Raw genomic sequence first — 23,072 nt, 5'->3', positions numbered from 1 at the left:
CTACGCAAAGCTGACGGCTGGTTTCAAATGGAGATAACATCTTTGGCTGGCGCACTCATTCCTTCCAGAGGTTTGAGGATCTGGATGTATGCTGTTTGTTGCCACTTTCTTTTGAACCCACCAATAGAAGATCTCAATTCTTCCCAATGTGAGGTGAAAATATTTTCTGGTAGGCGAAAAAAGCAGTTTTTGTCATCTGATCAGTTTTGCAAATCCCCCATCCCTTATGCTCTGGTTTCTGCAAGGGCTGGCTTCTCAAACACTTAGAGTCGCGAAAGTGGGAGTAAGATGTCCTTAGGATACCTCTTTGCAATAAAGGGGTTTATAAGATACCAGAAGAACTGATTCAGCAATTATTAGATTTTTTTGCTTTGTCTTTCTGACTCGCGGCAACGTTAGATCTCTGGTGTCGAGTCAGAGAAGCGTCGCGCGATTTTGCAAGCCCCTGAAAACGCAACCAGGTGCCAAGATATCAAACAGCTCGTGTTTGAGAAGAATCAACCAAGGAAGACGTTTTCATACCCAAAATATTTGAAACTCTTCGTCGCATAGGAATCTCTTTAGTCTCTGGATATCATGTTGTTGAGGCTGTCTGGGCCGCCTTGGCCATCAACAGTCACGTGCATTCAAGCTAATGGATGTTGGCTTTAATTGACGTCATTCACCTACTATGGAGAACACTTATGCTGATAACTGTGCAGAGTAGGAATCTATATACAAAAGGCATTTTTGATAAAGAGTCGCCTCTTCGCCCTCAAAGGAAAAAGAAGTTGTAACTATTTGACCACTTCAGCGCCCACCTACTTTGAACTACATCGGTTCAATTCGCGGTTTTTGGTTCGCGAGTCATACAATAAAGCTGGAAGCAATGTTAGCGAATAAAAGACATGATAGCAAGCATCTAACCAGTGGGTCATGATGTTGTGGTGGAATATGCGAGCTCCTAGCCTTAAAAAAGGAGGATATTAAACATATTCACGAACATCGAGGGCAACACGAAGGCTTGATCTAGAGGTTCATGTATCTCACCTTGCAGACTTCCTCCCCATCATGACACTCCATTTCCTTCGCAAACTTGAATCCCATTCGGCCATAGATCTCTAAATTCGGTACATCCCTGGAACTTTCCAAATAGCACTTCATTCCTTCCCGATCGGCCTTATCCGTGACAATCTCGACCAGTTTTCTTCCAATACCTTTTCCGCGCGCATCGTCCGCAACTGCAATGACATTGCAAAAGTAATAGCCACGTGGGTCATCCCAGATGGCGCTTTGAATAGCAGTTTGAGCATCCTTCCAGATCCAGTAACGTTTGACGTTCAGACCACCGTGCCCGCGGAAAAGGATATTGTTTGCTATCTGGCGAAAGGTTAAGATCCAAGATTGGAAGTACGAGTACCAGCTTTCTCGTTCGGACGGCGGGTGGGGAGGAAGCCACATCGCAACGCCGATAATGCGAGCTGCATCTTTCTTGGATCGTCCGACAGACCCTGCTTGATCACCATTCGATGATGGTACCCCCTTGGCAACGTAGAATAGACCATTGTTGATACCCCATAAACAGCGGGCTGTGAGGGATGCTGCGTTTCTTTCCTTCGAGAACTGTTCAATGAAGAGAGCGAAATGGATCGACCCAGTAGCGGACAGAAGTGTATCTCCCGCGGACCGCAAGCCGTTGAATTAAAGGTTAGTACTAAAGACAAAATACTGTTCCTGGGATGTGGAATATCATCATTCTCTAGTAGGGGGCATGAGTCGTGTGAAAAAGAGCTGGAGCCAGTGGTGTTTGAGCAGTTGGGGGAAGTTTCTTTCGACGAATCACTCTTTCAACACGCTGTCGGAACATATTATATATTGACGTGGGTACGCACCTTTTGCGCATCAAAGACCCAGAGGAAATAAGGGTCAGCCTCAAAGGCCTTTTGGACAATCTCAACAACAGCAGGAATGTCCTCCTTGGTTAAAGGGCTTATCTCGATAGTCATACTGAGTGTAATTATTGGGAGACTTGCTGTAGAATCTCGGAGTGAGGACGATTGTGGTAACAATGCCTATTGCAAACTAGATTCTGCTATATGAAAGGCGGCTCCGTAATGGACAGACAAAGAGCACATAGATCAAAAGGATCAAGTAGAGGCAAAGTCTTCATGAATAGCAAGGTATTTGGTAGCTATATGAAGAGATGGAAAGGAATAATTCTGCTGTCAAGCTGGCCATCACCTGCCCGTTCTCTTCGCACACTCAGGAGCTGGTAAATGATATCTGCCAACGTGGCTAGTCCGAGAGTGCTCGGTAACTTAGAGATGATAATGTTTGTGGGGTTAAGTATAAGAGGAAGAGACTGTTTTCATATTGTGGCGGACATATTACTTGCGAAAACAGAATTTTCCCAGCTCCCTCTGAAAATTAGTAGCAAAACACCACCAAAAAATCAAAAAACCTGCATTTCTCTAGAATCATTCAATATCATCCAATACACATCTTTTTCAATCAAATATCATCCAAATATGCGTCTTTCTTACCTTTATCATCAATATGCCACCTCAACTCTGTGATTTCACTATCAATGAGATTGTACACCTTCTTAAGAATGATTATATATCCGCTGAGATTGTGTGAAGCATTGATTGTCATCTAACTACTATATATTGAATTCAATAAAATCTTTGCTGATTTGAAACTGCTAGAGAACCTCATTCAATACACAGTGTAAAGTCAAAGATCACACTAGATATCTTGTCAGAATTGAAGGATTTTTTCAAGATGTATTCAACTGCATATCACAATAAGACTGTCTGCTTTATGAAGAATGAATTTAATATTGATATTCACTCATGATTAATATCTAGAGTATTGAAGAAACTGAATTTGATATAAAAGAAGATAATCAATATTATAATTAAATATTACTTAATATATAGAATCTACTAATTCATTAGTTCTATAATATAGATTGAACTCATAGTCACTTAATACAATGAAGAACTTCAAGCTGAATAATATATTTAACTTACTTAGTATCTCTCTGATCAACTGATCTTTTTAAATGAGAGTGCTATAAATAAATGTACAGTGAATCAATGATATGAATAATTAGACTGACCGTGTGACTGTGTCTGAGATCAGAACCAGATTTTTTGATAGTTTCATTATCAATTCAACTGATTTCATTACACAGTTTTAACATTAGATAGTAGTTTTATACTATCTCAGTGAGACTTACTGTCTACTCTTATCACATTTTTCAAATAAGATCATGATTTTTACTTCTCAATTTAAATTATTTTTATTACTTTAAATGACTTTAAATCTCATTTAAGTGTTATCAAAAAGTGTTACTTTTTAAAAAATTAAAAATAGTCTAAAAAAAACCTTAAAATGTCTAAAAATAGTAACTTTATGTCAAGAATGAGACTAAATGAGATCAAATAAGATCACTTTCTCATTGTTTTCAGTCATAGTTTCATTTAAGATCTGATATATAGTCACTTTACATGTTTTTTTATGACTAGTCCTCAGCAGATCATGCTAAGAAATTGTATGAGATCAGATCAATGAGATAGCTGATCACTGAGATCATGAATTCACGTTGATCTCATTTGATCTGGTCTAGACTGGCCGCCAGAATTATGAATTTCACATTTGATTCATTTGATCTGATCTCATACATTTCTTGATGTGAGTCTCATCAGAATCAAGCCTTAAAAAAATCTGAAAATGAACCATTTCTGAGAGAAATGATGTGAAAAATGACCAGATTTAATTCAAGAACAGTGAAATGAGAGTAATTTTCCAGAATAAACTGTGAAAGATAATCATTCTTTCAAAATCAGAATAAGACTGAGACTGAAGATTAAAATCAGTTCTATTCAGTTCATTCAGTGATTGCTTATATAATCAGAATTTGATAATGATTATTAATAACACTTATGAAACAACTAAATACATTCTTGTACAAGTTTATTCTTCACTTTCTCATGAAAACTACACTTCTCTGATATACTGTGATCAGAGGTATTAAACTATCTGATAATTCTATGTTTTATAATCATGAGTTTCTTAATTATTTCTTCTTATAATTGTCTCTGATAATAGTGATAAATATCTTAACTTGAGTTGAACTTTTACTTTATTCTCATCTCTATCAATGAAATTGTCAGAATATCACACATTATCAGTGTAACAGTTGAATATATACTCTCAACAATTTTTTATAACTCTAGAATTGATTTAGTATGTAAATTTATTGAATCATCTTGAAGATAGTAGTCAAATTCAATTTTATAAGTATATAGTTTTGCCTGATTTTCAGTTGCAATCAATACATATAAGTTCTGTTTCAAAGTTAGTATTATAGTTCTATATAATATAAAGTATTATCAAAGATCATTACTTACTAGAGAATTATATTTCACTGTCTTCATATCTTGAATATCTGCTCATTCAAATCTCTGATAGTTAGTATTGTAGTAGTCTTGAGTTAATTTAATATATAAGTCTTATTTCTTCTCTGTTCAATCTTGAGAAGTGTAGATATTAACTTAACAGAAGAAATCTAGTAGAGCTGCTATAGTATAGTACTCTGTAAAAGATTGTTTCATTTTGCTGTAGTACTATATCAGTTTATTTCTTATAGTAACAATAGCCTGCACTATAGCATTATCTCAGACTGAATTTCTTTTTAAGTGATTCAACTGCTTCTTAAGATGAGTAAATAAACTATTATACACTCATCAGACTGACTGCAGCATTGATATACAAGTAATTGAGACTGTCTTTATTATCTTATAAAACTGAAATAGTAAATCAATCACATATTTCAACTGAGTTCACTTTATATTAGAAAGTTTCAATATCTGAATCTTTTTCTAATCAGAGTATTGCACTCAATGATTAATTATCTGACATAATTAAAGAGTCTGAACAGTTATCTTATATATTAAACTTCATTATATTCTAATATTCTGTATCATATTCAGTGATGTGACTGATTTATTTATTTATTAAATATCATGAAATTATTATTATTGTTTAGAAGAGATACAAATCACATTAATAATATTTCAAATCTATGATATTTAAATTATTAGTCAATCTATTCAAAATTAACAGTAGCATTATCAAAAAGTGTTATTAAAAAGCAATATTAAAAAGTATTATTAAAAAATATTATCTTTTATAAAGTGAATGTAAAAGTTACTTGAGTAATCACTTTCATCTCATTCTTATTTCAAGAATTAGTCATCTCATTATTCTTCATCTCAATGTTAAGATTCTTTATCAGTGTTTGTATTACAAGTTAAATCACATGAGTAATACAGAGAATATAACCTTGTTTATTATTTCAGAAATGCAAAGCTAATTTTTACTTCAAGCTCTTTATTATAGTGTAGTTATTCACAGTATTATCAGTTATAATTGTAAGAAGACTGAGACTAATATCTCAATAGTCATTTTTAATCACAGTTATTAATATCTTTATTATATAATTCTCAGTATGACTACTGATCAATGATTCAAATTCAATTAATATCTCTTAATAAGTTCAGTTCTCATCAATGTAATAACATATAACTCTCATAAATATAAGATTGTTTGTACTAGTTTATATATTCACTGTGAGAGACACTCTTCAATGATTCTTCAACTCTGATTTTAGATATTGTATATTAACTTTGTAGTATGTCTCAAGATTGAACTGAAGACAGAATTAATGTGAAATATGAAGATTTAAATTAAGCATTTGAAGAAGTGTTCAGAATTCAGGGTTTTTAATTGATTGAAGAGAAAGATTCAGAGATATATATATACAAAGTAATTATTCACAGAAGTTATCAGATAAGAGTTATGAAATCAGAGTACTGATATAAGATTATTTTCATATAATTTTCTTCAAATTAGAAAGTTAGTATTATCAAAAATTATTATCTAATAGAGTAACTTATCAGCTCAGTAGTAATTTTCTGATTATTTTTCTTTTATTGTCTGCATTCTGATGACTTCAGATGTTGAGAAATTTCTTCAGAGTCATAATCAGTTCATGATGAATATTTTTGAATAAAGTTACAGTGATTATAGTAGAGAGATAACTCTTCAGTAATCTGCAATACAATCTGTTAATAATTATTTCATAGTTCATCTCAATATTTATATTGAGTTTTTCATAAATTTTGTGACCTGAAATCAGATATGAAGAATGAAGTAATTATTCACTATAATTGAAAGAGAGCATTCTGTGTTGAATTATAAATAACATAGACTTTGTGATTCACAGTGATTTCTTGAGAAGTTTATAAATCTTCAATAGAAGTAAAACTGTAAAAGAAGTGAAAGAAGTGAATTCAGAAGACATGATAATAATTTAAGAAAGATAATAATTTATTTTTAATAACTGATCACTGATATGTGTAAGAAGAATTAATATAAGAGAAAATAATCTTGTTTCTTAGCTTAGTTATAATTTTAGTACTAACTCAGATTGAATATCATCAATGTATAAAAGTAAATAAATAATCTTAATTAATCTCTATCATATTTCTTGAAATATATTAATATTGTGAAAGAGAGTGTTACTAAATTGTATTATCAGATAATATCATTAAAAATATATTAATATTATGAATATCAATGTTGAAAAAATGTTAATACTTATACATTATAGTGATTTGTGAATCATGATAGTTAAATATATATATATATATATATATTGTTCCTGACTTGATTACAACTTGTACAATAATTTTTAAAAACTCAAAATTAATTTCAATTATTAATAATTATGAACTAATAACTAACTAATATAAAAAGAAAAAAACTTTTTCTACTCATCATCTTTCTTCTCTTTCTCATTCTTCTTATTATTCTTTATAATTTACTTCTCATTCTTCTTCTTCTTCTTCTTCTTCTTATCTGAGATGATAATCATCTCAAAATCTCTCTTCACTGCCTTCTCAGAAGAGGGTTCTCACTACTTCTTCTCAGCCAGGTCAATCTGCATCTCAAAATCCTGCATTTTCTAGTCTGCTATCTCAGGTTTCATCTCAGTAGTAAGCAGATTAGCATGCTCAGAGAGCAGAGCTGTCTTCTCAATATTCTGAATCATGAAGTGCATTCAAGACCTGAACAAGATCTCAATTCTCTTCTTCTCTACCAGCTTCTGCTAATCAATTAGAGAATAGAAGTATTATCAAAAATTATTATCTCTTAATAAATAAAAAACTTATTCATTTTAACTTCTTTATCTCTCACTTCAACATCTTCTTAATCTTCTTCTACTATCACTTATTTATAGTAACACTCTTCTTCTCTCTCTCTCTCTTCATCTTGATCTCAAACTATTCTCAGAACTTCTTCTAATTTCATCACTACTGTATAAGACTCTTTACTGTCTTCTTCTTCAATCTCTCACAGACAGTGTCATTCACATTATTTCTATACTTAGTTCAGTCTAAATCTATCAGAAGTATTACTTAAAATCATTATTATTTTACTCTCTTACAGAGCCTCTTCAAGACATTATAATATGTCTTATAATCTGTCTTCTCTTACTTGAATATCTTCTTCTTCTCTTTCTTCAATCTGTGACAGTACTCATGTGCCTTGATGGTTCACAGAACTGCAGAATATTTAAAGAAGAATGACATGATTAGTTTCAGTGAGTATTAAAGAGAGGTGAAGATAGAAGAGACAGCTAGAAATGATATAATAATAATAATAATGATGATAGTGATAATGATGATGATAATGATGATAATAATGATAGTAATAGTGATAATAATGATGATGATGATGATAATGATGATGATGATGAAAGAGAGAGTGTATTGAAATATATTACTGACTTATCAAATATAAAGAGACTTAAAGAAAATATTAACAGCTTTCAGCAATATACAGAAACAGCTACAGTGTTATATAGCAACATTATCTTCATTCAATACATACACTGTTGATATTCTTTATATGCAGTTATCATATAATGTGTATCAGAGATATATGCAGAAAACAGATCTTTGTTACTAGAACAAATGATTGCAGCAATTCTCTGTTTTTATATTATAAAGATAAGTTATTCTCATTTCTTTCTTCTCTCTTTTCTCTTCTTCAATCAATCACTAATTTCAAGCTAGTATGAAAACTATTAAAACACTCTCAGAAACCCTCAAATTGAAGAGTATAGACTAATTAAATTTCAAATACAGAAGAAATCAAATTATCTTCTACAGATTCAATTACTCATTTCCTCTCAAATAAAACAGCAGTTGTATCTCCTCTTCCTCTGAATCAAACAAAACATGGCCTGTGAAAAGTGAGTATCATGCCAGATTATAATGATTAACACAGTCTCAGCATGCAGGGCTGTATATACACAGTGCATGCTGAACTGAGAGACTGCATGAGTTGCAAACTGGCAGCAGCATCTCAGAAAGAGTCATGCAGTGTGAGAAAGCTGCAATTCTCAGTCACATGCATAGAGAGTGAATTGCTGCAGTAAGTGCATGTGCATTGAAGTAATACTTTTTAATAACACTCAGTCTCTGATATAATGAAAATAGAGTCTCTTCATGAGATTCATTTCTATCAGAAGTCAGAGAATCTTATATTTCTCAAGATTATCTTTACATATCTTGTCTGTGAAATTGATGAGAGAAATCATCAATTTCAGTATTCTGTTCTTGATGTTATTCAAGTAGCAGCAGAGTTCACCCTGATCACACTTTTTAAGTGTATATTTTCTAATTATTCACATTTATATAGATATATACTGATTATTTGTTAGATGATATTAAGATAATAACTCATTGCAGCTGTGTTATTCTCACTGTGAGAGATACACAGTTGATAATGAATATTATAAAGACTCTGAGAAGTAAGTATTTTGAAAATGCTGCAGCTCTGTGATCTTGATTTTTTTTTATTTTTATTTTTTGTTTTTTTCTTTTTCTTTTATTTTTTTTTATTTTTCTTTCTCTTTCTATCTCTTTTTTTCTTTCTCTTCTTTTTTTCTTTCTCTTTTTTTTTTTTTTTTTTTTTGTTGGGATTTTTTCTTGTTATTTTGTTTTTTGTTTTTTTATTATTTTTTGTATTTTACATTTTTTTTTTAATTAAAATGATATTAATTATAATCTATATTTAGAAAAGTAATAATATTTGATAACACTCTCTGTTGAATTTTCAACAAATGAGTACTATATTATAATATTATATAAGTGAGAAATGATTTCATAGTCTCATTTAATGCCATTTTCAATAATAAGATCAGAATGAAAATATGACTAAGAATTCAAACATATTCTTTATCTGAGACTAGATTTTTATTTGAAAAGTGAATCTGAAACCTTTAATATTTGAAATAATGAGATTTGAGATCAATGTGATGAACACAAATCATGACCAGAAGTAATGCTTTTAGACAATGTGACAACTGTAAAGTTTGATTCTGGTCTCAGACACGGTCACATGATCAGTCTAATCTGATCTCATACATTTCTTGATGTGAATCCCGCTGGGACTGGCTATCAAAAAAACATGCAAAGTGACTATATATCAGATCTTAAAATGAAATCATGACTTGAAAAAAATGAGAAAGTGATCTCATTTGATCTCATTTAGTCCCATTCTTGGCATAAAGTTACTATTTTTAGACATTTTAAGGTTTTATTTAGACTATTTTTAATTTTTTAAAAAGTAACACTTTTTGATAACACTCAAATGAGATTTAAAGTCATTTAAAGCAATAAAAATAATTTAAATTGAGAAGTGGAAATCATGGTCTCATTTGGAAAATATGACAAGAGTAGACAGTAAGTCTCACTGAGACAGTATGAGACTACTATCTAATGTTAAAACCGTGTAATGAGATCAGTCGAATTGATAATGAGACTATCAAAAAATCTGGTCCTGGTCTCAGACACGGTCACACGGTCAGTCTAAATGAGATCAAATATGAAATTCATGATCTCAGTGACCAGTCTATGAATGATTAAGTAGAGAGATCTCTTATCATATTAGAAGACTCTGTAAATAATCTTGAAGATAATCAATCTTATTTGTAATAACTATCAATAAATATATTAATTATAATATATATCAGAGATTCTACAATACAGAGAGATTTAATAAGTTTATATATATCTGAATACTGCTTAAATATTAACAGAGTTATCACTACTTAGTAATAAATAATTGTAATACTCATTGATCTCAAGAATTGAAGAATCTTTGCAGATATGCAGATGTTAAATTATTATTCTTATTATTATATTTATCTAACTATAATTCTATAGAGAAGTCTTTTCACACATTAAAGAAATGAATTAGAAGATATAGAGATCAGTTAGATACTTAGTTTAATAGAGATTTTAAAGCTTTTTTATATCATACAGTTGAGAACTTTATGAAAGAAAAAGATATAAAAGAATATTTCAGATCTACTTATATAAAATAGTATTATAATAATCAGAAAGATTCAGATTGTAATTCATTTAACTATAATACAGATTTAAAGATTGAAGTAGTATAACTTATAAAATCTGCTCTCATCACTATAAGTAGTTGATAGAGATAATTTAAATTTCTGCAATCTTATCTATTATAATGAACTTTTTAATCCATCTCTTATAATTTGAAATATACTCTTCTTAATATTTATATCAAGTAACTGTTCTCTTATCAATATCTGTAGATAATTCAATTCAAATTCTTTCTTCTGAAGAATGAACTTAGCATCTAATAAATCAGAAGCTTTATTAGATCTTCACATTATCAATCATTTAAAGTATTTATCAAAGAATAAATCTGCTTATTCATTAAATTAAGATATTGAACTGCTTTAAATTGAAGATGAATTTAATAAAGTTAATAGTGAAATTGATAAAGAGTTCAACAGTGAATTTGATGAAGAATTTAACAGCAGATTTGATAAAGAATTTGTAGCAGATTTAATAAAGAATTCAACAGCAGATTTAATGAAGAATTTAATGAAAGATTTAATAGCAGATCTGAATGTGAATGATAATGAGGTTATGAATTCAGTTCTTCTATTTCTTTCATCATATATTTCATTATTATCATATTGATTATCTTATTTGAAAATGTTATATTTAATGAAGTTGAAGCTGCTGAAGCTGAAGAAGGAAATATAACTACTAGTAATTAAGAGATCTGTATAGAAGAATTGAATATAGAAGTTATAGATTCATTCTTCTGATTCTTCTTCTTCTTTCTACTTATTAATTATTTTATCATCTTTCTTAAAGAAGTCTCAATTATTGCTTTATCATGTTCAATATTATCTATTCAACTTGCAATCTCACTACTCAGAAGTTGAATATGAGTATTATTATATACTATTCAGTAGACTGATCACCAGAATCATGAATTTCATGTTTGATCTCACTTGGTCTGATCTCATACATTTCTTAGCGTGAATCCCGCTGAGACTAGTCATTAAAAAAACATGCAAAGTGACTATATATCAGATCTTAAAATGAAATCATGACTTGAAAAAAATGAGAAAGTGATCTCATTTGATTCTATTTAGTCTCATTCTTGGCATAAAGTTACTATTTTTAGACATTTTAAGGTTTTTTTTAGACTATTTTTAATTTTTTAAAAAGTAACACTTTTTGATAACACTCAAATAAGATTTAAAGTCATTTAAAGCAATAAAAATAATTTAAATTGAGAAGTGAAAATCATGATCTCATTTGAAAAATGTGATAAGAGTAGACAGTAAGTCTCACTAGAACAGTATGAGACTACTATCTAATGTTAAAACTGTGTAATAGAATCAGTCAAATTGATAATGAAACTATTAAAAAATCTGATTCTGATTTCAGACACAGTCACATAATCAGTCTACTATTCAGCAAGTGCTCTGCTCAAAGTTATAATAATTCATCTTTTGACAATATCACTGAGCAGTTATCTCATATTCCATCTATAAAGAATCTCATTTCTTTGATCATTGATTTCAAATCTTCTTCAGTTGTTAACTAATGACTGTGATTCTTGAATGTATAGATAACTTTTCATCATTGAATATTTTATAAATTTGAGAAGATTTAGCAGAATGATGATGAGAATTATAGAATAATGAGATTGTTTCTTCTTTGACATTAAGAGCTCTTTTTAATATTAATGTCTGAGTTATTAATTATGAATCTGATACTTTAATAAAAGCTGCAGAACTGCAGTATACATCATCTATAGTGTATATCAATCACGTATCATATATGTAAAAAGGTAAATCTTGTCTTATTCTTCAAGATGGAGATGAGCGGACGCCTCTATATATATATATATATACACATGCTTGTTTGTTTATTGTGATTGACTTTTATAGAAGGAAGGAGCAGAAGCCTCAGAAAGAAAGAGACAGAAGTCTCAGAAAGAGATGAAAGCTTCAAGAAGTATCAGATAGAGAAATAAGAATAGAGTAAAAGAAGAAAGAAGTAGAAGTCTCAGAAAGAAAGAAGTAGAAGCTCTGAGAAGTAGTAAGAATAAACATCACAGTCTCTCTGTCTGAAAAGAGGCAGACATCTGAAAATGAGATGATAGAAAAAAAAAAAAAAATGAAGTTGAAAGAAAGTGATAGAAATCACTAAATACTGTGAGTGTTAAATCTAATAAGAAATGAGTTAGGCATTTTTCAGATGCAGGTTAATATCCTTCTTGTATGAAGAGTGAGTAAAGAAAGAAAGCCCCGGTGACTGAATGGTTAATGCGGCCACCTGGTAGCACCTTGATGTGGGAAACCAAGGCGCGTGGGTTCGAAACCCGCAGGGGATACATTAAATCCGGAACTCAAGCACCTCAGGTTTCTAATAAATACAGAGGTGTACAAATCGCTTCAATGAATTGCTCTATGTTCCTGGGCTGGGAAGTTATTATCGCATGTATCTAATTGTCACTCCTTTGTATTTTCCTATGTTCTTGTTATCTTGGCGTGGTCTCAACACCTGTATTTCCTTCTGTATAACCAACACTTGACCTGTATTTAACATCACGCAAGGACTCATCATAAGCTCCGCTTGCATATAAGTATAATGAAAGAATAATAATAATAATAATAGTAAAGAAAGAAATTATTATAATGAGATAATAATGACATAATAATAAAGAGTCTGAAATAATAAGATAATAGATATTATAGAGAATCTTTATCTTTCACAGATATTATACAGATAAAGAAAGAAATTGAAATAATAAGATGATAATAAAATAATAACTATGAATAAGATAAAGAGTCTGAGATAACAAGATGATAGAAGTCATAAGAATGAATAAATAGATGAAAGATGAAGAACTGTAGAACTCAGAGTGAATACAGACAAAAGAGAATAAGAGAATTAAGAATAATAAAGAGATAGATCTTCTGTCAGAAGACTGAAAATAATGTGAGTGAATAATCTGTAAGTATATAATATAATCAGTCATTTTTCTCTTCTTATTTTTCTTTTCTTTTTCTTATTATCTTTTCATCATTATTCTCATTATTATAAAAAATTTTCATTAAAATTTAGAGAACTTGCAGCAATAAGTTCAAGAAAGATATTCAGAATATCAGATACAGAAGAAGTAATTAATCAGATTAATTATCTTAACAGAGATAATATAAGAAGAGTATTGAAAAGATTATTTCAGTTGTTAAGTCAGAAAGAGTGTAATACTCTTCTTAAGACTGTAGAGAAGACAAATGAAATTGAAGAGTTAGAATCTCATTCTTCAATGTCTAAGATAGTTTCAAGAAGTGATGAGAAAAAGACAGTTGCATCTCATTATCAGTCAGCTAGATTACATGGTCAGAAAGCTGCAGATGAGTTAGTGAAGAAATCTGAGAGCAGAAGCTCAAAAGATTCAGATGTAACTGCAGAGAGATTTAAATAAAAGTTTATTATATCATTCACTGAGCTGAAGTCATGATCTTCAAATATTTGTGAGTTCTCTGACAGAGATACAGATGCAGAGACAGTGACTGAAGACAAGATAAAGTTAATAGCTCAGATAGAAGTGAAAGTAAAGTCAGCAGCAGAAGATATTTATAAGAAGAAAGATAAAGAGAAACTGAAGTCAACTGAAGCAGATAAACAGTGATGAAGAGATAGTCAGAAGTAATATAGTATATTAGAGAATAACATGCTGAAAAGAATAGAATAGAAGAGAGTTATTAAAGATAATCAGATGTCTTAACTATGAGACATAACTTATATGTATTATCTGTATTATGATGACAGAACTGATCTACACTTTCAGAAGAATGAGAAGCCAGCTCAGCCAAGTGTATTAATAATACAGGATTCAACTGTAGAAGGACTTGCAGATACTATCTCAATTATTAAAAGACTCACAGAACATAGTGAGGAAATACTGTTTATAAACTGCAAATTTTTTATTCTGTTCAGTCAGTAGTTGATTAAGCAGCTGGAATAAATACTCATGCAATGAAAGTTGCAGTTACAGATGATAAATAATGACTTAATTATCTCAAGAACAGTTAATCTCAAAGATTCAGTCAATCAGAATGTTGTCATTCTTCAAACTCATGAGAAAGTAGCTCTCACATCTTGTTAGTCTTGTACAGCAGATTACAGATGATTCAAAGAGTGTGTGATTACTTCTTCAGATAACAATCAGACTCAGCAGAGATATGATGCTTATATCAACTATCAGTGAAATAACAAGAGTGCTCACTGTTCTTTAAATTGTCATAGCTAATACAGATTTGAAAAGAACACTGATAATCTGCTGTTTAGAGAAAGTGTGCTGAGATTTAAGAAGACTGTGAGTGTGAATAGAGATAACACTATCAAAGATAGTGATGCAGATGAAAATAATTTAATTTTTATCTCTACTGAGAAGACACTCACTCTCTTAAAACAGAAGATCTTGAGTTCAGTCACTTTAAAATCTATCAAGCATATCTGAATTAGTGAGAAGAATGCTAGTTTAACTTCTATCAGAGTAATCAAGAATTTCAAGATAAGTAGCAGATAGTAGTCATCAATTTTATCTTTCAGAGATTAGACTATCAACTGTATAGCACAGAATCTGAAGATATTGAGACAGCTATCTAATCTTGATAAATATAATCTGAACACTGTGCAGACTGTGTGAAAGAAGTTAGACAAGATCAGAGAATTTACTAATATAATCTCAGCTGTAGATGATATCATCAATAACAATTATTTCTTCAAGCTATCTAGTGAGACATACTTCAGTGATCTTATAAATAATAGTCTGTCAGTGAACATTGCATTCTGAGATGCATATCTCATCAAATAGAAGATGAAGCTGTAACATGAGCTTGAGAATAATTGATAAGAGACTTGAAATGAATGTAATAGATGAAAGATCTCTGATTTTACTTTTCTTTATTTTATTTTCTTCTTTTTTCTTTCTCTTCTGCAGTCAGTAGTTAAAAATAGTGATAATGAATTTTCTTTTCTTTTCTTCTTCTTCTCTTTTTTCTTATTACTTTTACTCATGACATTCTCTTTCTTATTCATCTCTCTTAGACTTGACATGATCGCCTGCGAGATCTCTTGATTATAAAGACTTTGACAAGATCTGAAGTATTCTTTGTAATTATATTGAGAGATTTTCAGATCAGATCTTCATATTCTCTTCACTTAATCTGAAGATATGTTTTTCTCCTCTCTGTGCATTTGCTGATGATCTTTTCAATTTCAAATTGAGACTGATTAGTCACAATAACTGACTCTGAGAGTGAATGTTTGAGATCTGCAGAATATAGAAGTATTTTTTCCAAATAAATGACAGAAATAACAGAATGCATGCATCACTTGAGAGAAAGTAGTAGATAAAAGGCAATATCAGAGACTTTCATAATAACTTTAAACAGGTCAGTTTACAGAGATGAGATCTTTGAAGATTCTTAAATAGTATATTCTTTCTCATTCTTACAGGCTAGATTAAGAAAGACAAAGTCACTTATCTTGATAACTGATTAAGTGTGAGAGCAGTTGAAGAATTCTGTCATTTTAATCTTTGCAAGAATATATAAATCTAGAATATTTCACTGTACAGTATCACAGATCATGATGAATTCAGTTACATCTATCAGAGCTTCTTTATCTCTCAGCAGCAGCTATCTCAGCTTAACTTCTGTGAGTAATTCAAATGAGAAGACTATCACTGAGTGAGCAGCTACTGAGTTCAGAGCTCTTTTCATCTGATTGAGTAGAGTTCTGTGATTCAAAGGTTGCTTGAGCCAGCGTACGATTACAGGCGTACGCCGGCTTCTTATATACTGTACACTAAATTAATCGGTGGCTGCTATGGCCTCTTTACATTCATAAGCAAGTTTGGAAGCGGCTGTGTTATCATCTGACAGTTGTATGTTCTTCTGAATCACATTCTCTCTCATCAGATTCAGTCACACTCACATAATCATGATGTACACTCTAGCTTCATGCAGATTAGCATGTCACTAGTATTCAAAATTATGTGATCTGTTTCTGATTCAGTTAGTATTCTGTGTACACTCTTACAAAGAAACTTCTACTATATTATATCACTTATTCACTAACTTTTCTCATTCTTCAATCATCTTCTTCATTATTATCATCATCAAATATTATCATCTCATTCAAGATTTCTGTCTCTTCTTCTGTTCAACATCTTCTATCTGTTATTCATCTATCACATTGTATACATTTCTGATGATGACTCTCTGTTCTTATAATAAGTGTTCTTGTAGTGCTCATACTGAGCAGTTTGTTAGCAGTAAGTATAATGCATTGTGAAATGTGATCAGGACTTATTTTCTTCTAATAATTATCAGAATATATTATCATGAATAACATATCTTCTTCATCTTCTTATACACTCTCAACTGTTTTTTCTTCTCAGTAGACTTCTGATCATATTTTCTGACATGATTTTTATATGAATACAGATACTGATGTTTGTTTTTATTCATATAGAATCTTCATATATTGACAGATCTGTGTCTGCTGATAATAGTGAGTATCTCAATGTTAAATCATTAATTAAAAACTTGAAAAACATAATAATGAAGAAATTATCTGTATTATATATAATCAGATCTTCTGTATTCTCTTCTACTCTCTCTGTTTCTTTCTCTACTACTTCTCTCTTATCTTCTACACCTGTCTCTGTGTCTGATTCTCCTGCTTCTGCTATCTCTGTTTCTATAATTCTCACTCTCACTACTTCTGCTCTTTCTACTTCTGCTGTCTCTGCTTTTATTACTAGCTCTCTCTGTTTTAAGAAGATATTGCATAGACTTAATGAATTACATTTCTCAGTGTATATACTTCTGCTCTTCTTATTAACTTCTAAAACAATTTATTATACAAAGACTGTATATAATATGACTATCTGAAGCTTGATTATAGATATCAATTATTATATTTATTTTAAATATTTATAATGAAGTAATTATTCATTTATACTGAAGAATCACTCTTCTCTTTAATAGTGTTAAGATTGTAAGTCTTTCTTTTTTCATCTTCTCTTTCTAACACTGATTTTTCTGTTCTTAGAGAAAATTATTATAGATTTTATTATACACAAAGTCATGACATTCACAGATATTAAGAAACTTTTTACAACTGTAAAGTTCAATATCACAGAGATATCAGCTCTGATGAATTTCTTCAGAATAATAGATTCATATCAGTCTATTCTTTAGTATCTATTATTCAACTTCATGATGCAGACAAAAGATATCTGTGTTTTCAGAAATAGAAACATGAATGTTGTACTCTTTTACATCTGTGAGTGTGAGACTCATACATCTTATCTGAGATATTATCATGAAAATGAGCTGTTTGTATACTGTATTCTGCTTTCTGCATTTCTCTGTGTCTCTCTCTCTCTTTCTGAGAAGTCTTGTGCATGTTATAGTTGTATGTACAACTCTAAGATCAGTAGATGTTCATTCAGTAACTGTTCTTATCTCTGATTTTGCAGTTTTTGTATACTAACAATGATTCTTAGTTACTTCAATATCAGAAATCATTTTAATCAAAGATGATTACACTGCTGAGACTATCTCTTTCTACTCTTAAACTTCTTCTGTTACTTTCTCTCTCTCTTCTGCAGAGAAGATTGTGTGTATACTAGACTGATCATGTGACCGTGTCTGAAACCAGAACCAGATTTTTTGATAGTTTCATTACCAATTCAACTGATCTCATTACATAGTTTTAACATTAGATAGTAGTTCTATACTGTTCCAGTGAGACTTACTGTCTACTCTTGTCACATTTTTCAAATGAGATCATGATTTTCACTTCTCAATTTAAATTATTTTTATTACTTTAAATGACTTTAAATCTCATTTGAGCATTATCAAAAAGCGTTACTTTTTAAAAAATTAAAAATAGTTTAAAAAAAACCTTAAAATGTCTAAAAATAGTAACTTTATGCCAAGAATGAGACTAAATGGAATTAAATGAGATCACTTTCTCATTTTTTTCAAGTCATGGTTTCATTTTAAGATCTGATATATAGTCACTTTACATGTTTTTTTGATAGTCAGTCCCAGCGGGATTCACGCCAAGAAATGCATGGAACCAGACCAAATGGGATCAAATGTGAAATTCATAGTTTCAGCGGCCAGTCTAGTATATATACTGAGTTATAAGCATTCAATTCTGAGTGACTTCTACTGTTATTCATTCAGTTCTATACTCTCTTCTTCTTTTATTTCTTTCATCTCTGCTCTCTCTATCTTGACTTCTAATTCTGTAAGTTCTGTGCTCTTTTTCAATTTTTCTACATATATATATACACATTTCTATATTGGCATTTCAGTCAATCTTGTGATAAATGACATTAATGTTATACACAGAGTGATAGAGAAATCAGAGATATATATAATGTTGTTATAAGAGTAGCTTGCAGCTCTTGAATCTCTTGCAGATCTCAAGTTTTGAGATTTTTCTTTATTTTTAGTGTTTTTCAGATGACATGATGTTGAAAATAGATTAAATATGTGACATATGAAAATGAATGAGATGTGTATAATAACATTTGTCTTTTACAGCTGACTCTTACAGTTGATAATTAATGTAATGTGATAGAACTGAAGCGGTGGCTAGTCAGCGGTATTATGTAGAAATAGTTGTTGAGAAGCTGTATAAGTGAGCTTGACTATCTTGCTTAAATAGTGAGCTTGTAGACTACAGAGTTACTGTGAGAATATCACAGATATAATACTTAGTATACTAAGAAGATTGTATGAGAAACACAGTAACTCTTGTATATATTTTAGTCTGAGAAAAATAAATTACTGACTTCTTTGATGAGAAGCCAGCATCTAGCTATTCTATATAGATAATAAGCAGATACTCTTCTCTCATTTCACAGTGAGAATAGCTGAAGCAATATCTCAGTGATGCTTTATTATCAAGAAAGAGTAATCTGCTAATCTTGTATAGAAGTGAGATTCTCATATTTATTAATTAAATCTTTCTATAATATATCTGAATAATGTTATAGAGTGGTTGAAAACCAGTTTGAATAATCTACAGAATGAATGAAATTATTCATATAAAAGTGATAAGCTGTGTAGAACTGCAGTAAGGTCTTGACACAGTCAGAAATATAATAATACTCTCTTCTTTAAAAGCATGATTCTGATACTCTTAAGATTACTGAATTAGAAATTATCTTTGTTGTATAGTAACAGTTATCAATCAATTTGACAGTGTATATACTGTGTGTGATATAAAGAAATAGATGAGTCTTTCTACTAACTGTATAGATCTTTCTTTCTCATCTCTATTCAAATTAAATATGTGATAAGTGAGTTTCTTATATATCAATTTAAAATGTGAAAAACATAGTTAACAAGTGACTTACAGATCTCTTATTATATTTCATTCTATGTATAAAATTCTCTATAAAAGTGATGTATTTTAGAAACAAAGCTAACAGTAGTGACAGGATTTTTCAAAAGATTCTCTCTCTCTGTGATACATTTTTCTTTCCTCTCTCTCAATTATAATAGTGAGTGCATGAGAGTATTATTCTGAGAAGATAATAAAGAGCTTATTCTGACATTTTCTAGTGATTAAATGTCTTTGTAGTGCAGCTGCAGTCTCTGTGACTATTAAGAAAGCTTGATTGAAGATGAAGACAGCAGTGTCAATAGACTGCAGAAGTATCACTTTCATTGTCACATTTTCTTCTTCTTCTTTCTCTGCTTCTCTTACAGCTGCAGCAGTAGTTATTATATCTTACAGTGAGATGTTATCTCTTCTATCAGTCAGTTTGTTCATATCTGATTCTTTCTCTGTCTTCTTCACTGCTGTTGTGACACTACTCTTTCTCTCAGTTAACATAGTAATGTATGACCCTGTGTGATCATTCAGAGAGAAACTCAGAGAGAGCTTGATTTCAGAGATAGTGACTCTGAGAAGCTCAATCTGTAGTTTCTCTTCTGCAGTATACCTGAGCCCTGCTCAGAATACTGCTAAGTTAAGTTCACAGAATTCTGCAGTTTCTTTGTCTTCTCTCTGTAAGAAGACTTCAGTGCAGTCTCTGACTGATATTATTACTTATTTACACTGTACTAAGCAGCTGAAGAAAGAGAGGATTTTATATATCTATCTCTTCTCTTACTTCTGTTATTTCTGTTATATCTGTAACAACAACTTCTATCTCTCTGTAAGTATTATCTCACAGAAAGATGTTATATCAGCTCTGATAAGAAGTTTAGATACTTAAGCAGTACAGAGTGAGAATCTCAGAGCTTCAAGTGTTGATGAATTCTGTTAAGACTGAGAAGATCTCTCTTACTTATCTGTAAAAGAAGATAAAAGTATGAGTCTCTGAGATAAAAAAATATCTCAGAATGACTAATCTTAAGAAGAAGTCAGCTGATACTGCTATTGAAAGCACTGTAGAGATTAATCACTAATTAAAGAGAATCTTACTTCAGTTGAAGTAGATAACTGAGATGCTTTGTAAGTTGATAAATTAATAATTTTAGTATTTCTTATACTCTTTCTACAGTATACTTCTACATAATCACAGATCAACCGCTCCACCACGAACTCGCTCAATTTTTCGAATAAGAACCCGCCGATAGATCCATCGAAAAGCCCTCGATCATACGAGCATTCTGACCCCATCGCCGACCGCATACCCTGTGTGGTGGTGGAGTTATCCAGCCAAACGTGAACCGGACGTTGTTCGAAACTCCTGTGTGGGAGTATCCCCCGTTCTCCCCTACCACACCACAACCCCGGGCCAAAGTGCCATACAAATTGTAAGGTGAAGAGACCTAGCCATATGCACCAATCTTCTCGATTTTGGAAGATCCCCGATCTGTAGTTGTGGAGATATCTGAGGAGCGACCTCCGCGAAAACCCTGTCCATCTTTGATGTTTCAAAACACCAACACCAAGTCCCACCGTTGTACCGCCCTTCCTAATCTGGCCCATCCCCAGCAGAAAAATACAAAAAGATACCTCAGCGATAATATCAAGCACATAACCAACAACCACTTCTGAAGTGCAACCTCCGCGGTCTGTCTTCAGTGTATCTGGACATCAACGCCAAGTCTCGCCCTCGTACCACCCCTCTCAATCTGGCCCATCCCCGACAGAAAAGTACAAAAAGATACCTCAGCAACTGTACTCAATACATAATCAGCAGACACGACAACTATAAAATCAGTATACCCCAAGGTCTGACTGAGCCTTTGATCCCTGCACAGTGAGATATATTAAATCTAGTTTTAATACCTCAATATTCAATAGATTCTGCAAGGGATTGAGAACAGCAACACTAGGTTTCTATTAAATTTGAGAATTAACTCTATATTGATATAATCATTGACAAAGTCTTCTATTTTGAGATATAAATAACCAGTTCCTCTACATCCCGCTGGCAATATTTATATTATTATATAGAAACAGACTTATATTCTCTATAATATCAAGACCCTGAAGAGGGAAAGTCTTGGTAGAGAGTATACAGTAGTGCATATCTTAGCAGTTTCTATCTCATTCTTCTGCAGCAGTTAATGCAAAAAAAAGATTTTAGAAATAGTTTTTTACTTCTCTTAAAAAAGTAAGGTGTTTTTCTCTGGGTTTTACACAATATTCTTACAAAGAATTAAAAACAGAGTTGTTTTCTGTCATAATTTCATATTCTTTTAAGTAAGAATTACTTTTTCAGTGACTGAAGAGCTTTCATTAATACTTAATTCTTTTTTACACTCTTTATTAACTGATTTGAGTTGCACACCTGTTGTGTGAGAAGAATTGAATAATTTAGAATAAAATTGAATAGTTTTAATCAATTTCTCTTCAAAAAATTGATTTATTTTTTGTCAGTTTTTCTCTCAAAAACTGTCATATCATCTGATTTACTATCAATTGATATCATACTTTTCCTCATTGTATTCTAAGAAAGAGATTGTAAAGATTTTATTGATTTATCTTAAAAATCAATTTTAGTTTATTAGATTCTCTTCAAAAATCTAACCTAGTTACTGAACTAGTGTGAAAAAAATCAGGTGTTTTATACACAAAAGTCTGCGATTCTTCTTTTGAAATAGTCTGACTAACTTTTCAATTGAAAACAGACTTAGAAACCTCTTAATTGAAACAGTCTGATCAACTTTTCAATTCAAAAAGAGTTTAATAAATATCTCAATTGAATTAGTCTGACTAACTTTTCATTGAGTAAGAACAATGAGTTCAAAAGTACACTCAGTTGTTGTGGAGAAAGATGCTTTCTCAAATACTATTTCTGAGATTGAAATTCTGAAGAGAAGAAAGAAAGAAGAGATAGAGAAACAACAAGTTCTTGAAATACAGAAACTTGAAAAAGCAAGTAAAATTCTTGAAAAGCAGTGTCTAAGTGAGATGAATGAAGAAGTTCTGTTAATTCTTCATACTCAGGCTAGACAACTACAGAAAGTGATCAAGTTCAAACTTGGAATTTCAAACACAGTTTAAAAAACTTTGAAAATTTCTAATATAATCACTGACTCTTCAGTTTGCTCTTCTTTCTTTTCTACTTCTTCTTCTTCTTCTTCTTTGAATCAGAAGAAAACATATGCT

At 31.0% G+C, this 23,072-nt stretch overlaps 1 protein-coding gene and 1 pseudogene across 2 annotated transcripts; one reads left to right on the top strand and one right to left on the bottom strand.

Moving 5' to 3' along the window:
- Nucleotides 1-837: 837 nt before the first annotated feature.
- On the bottom strand, nt 838-1,985 carry BDBG_06788 (acetyltransferase; the record flags this gene model as incomplete). The annotated part of the gene is made up of 2 exons (XM_031722773.1): nt 838-1,602; nt 1,872-1,985. 2 exons carry the CDS (start codon nt 1,983-1,985, stop codon nt 1,009-1,011), a joined length of 708 nt encoding a protein of 235 aa, XP_031579632.1. The 3' UTR covers nt 838-1,008.
- A 10,718-nt stretch (nt 1,986-12,703) lies between these two features.
- On the top strand, nt 12,704-12,792 carry BDBG_17443 (annotated as a pseudogene). The gene has a single exon. The product of its transcript is annotated as a tRNA-OTHER (tRNA).
- Nucleotides 12,793-23,072: the final 10,280 nt, after the last annotated feature.

This window comes from Blastomyces gilchristii (assembly GCF_000003855.2).
Source record: "Blastomyces gilchristii SLH14081 genomic scaffold supercont1.14, whole genome shotgun sequence".
NCBI lineage: Eukaryota > Fungi > Ascomycota > Eurotiomycetes > Onygenales > Ajellomycetaceae > Blastomyces > Blastomyces gilchristii.
The sequence above is the reverse complement of the archived record's forward strand: the minus strand, read 5'-3'. Positions and strand labels throughout refer to the sequence as shown.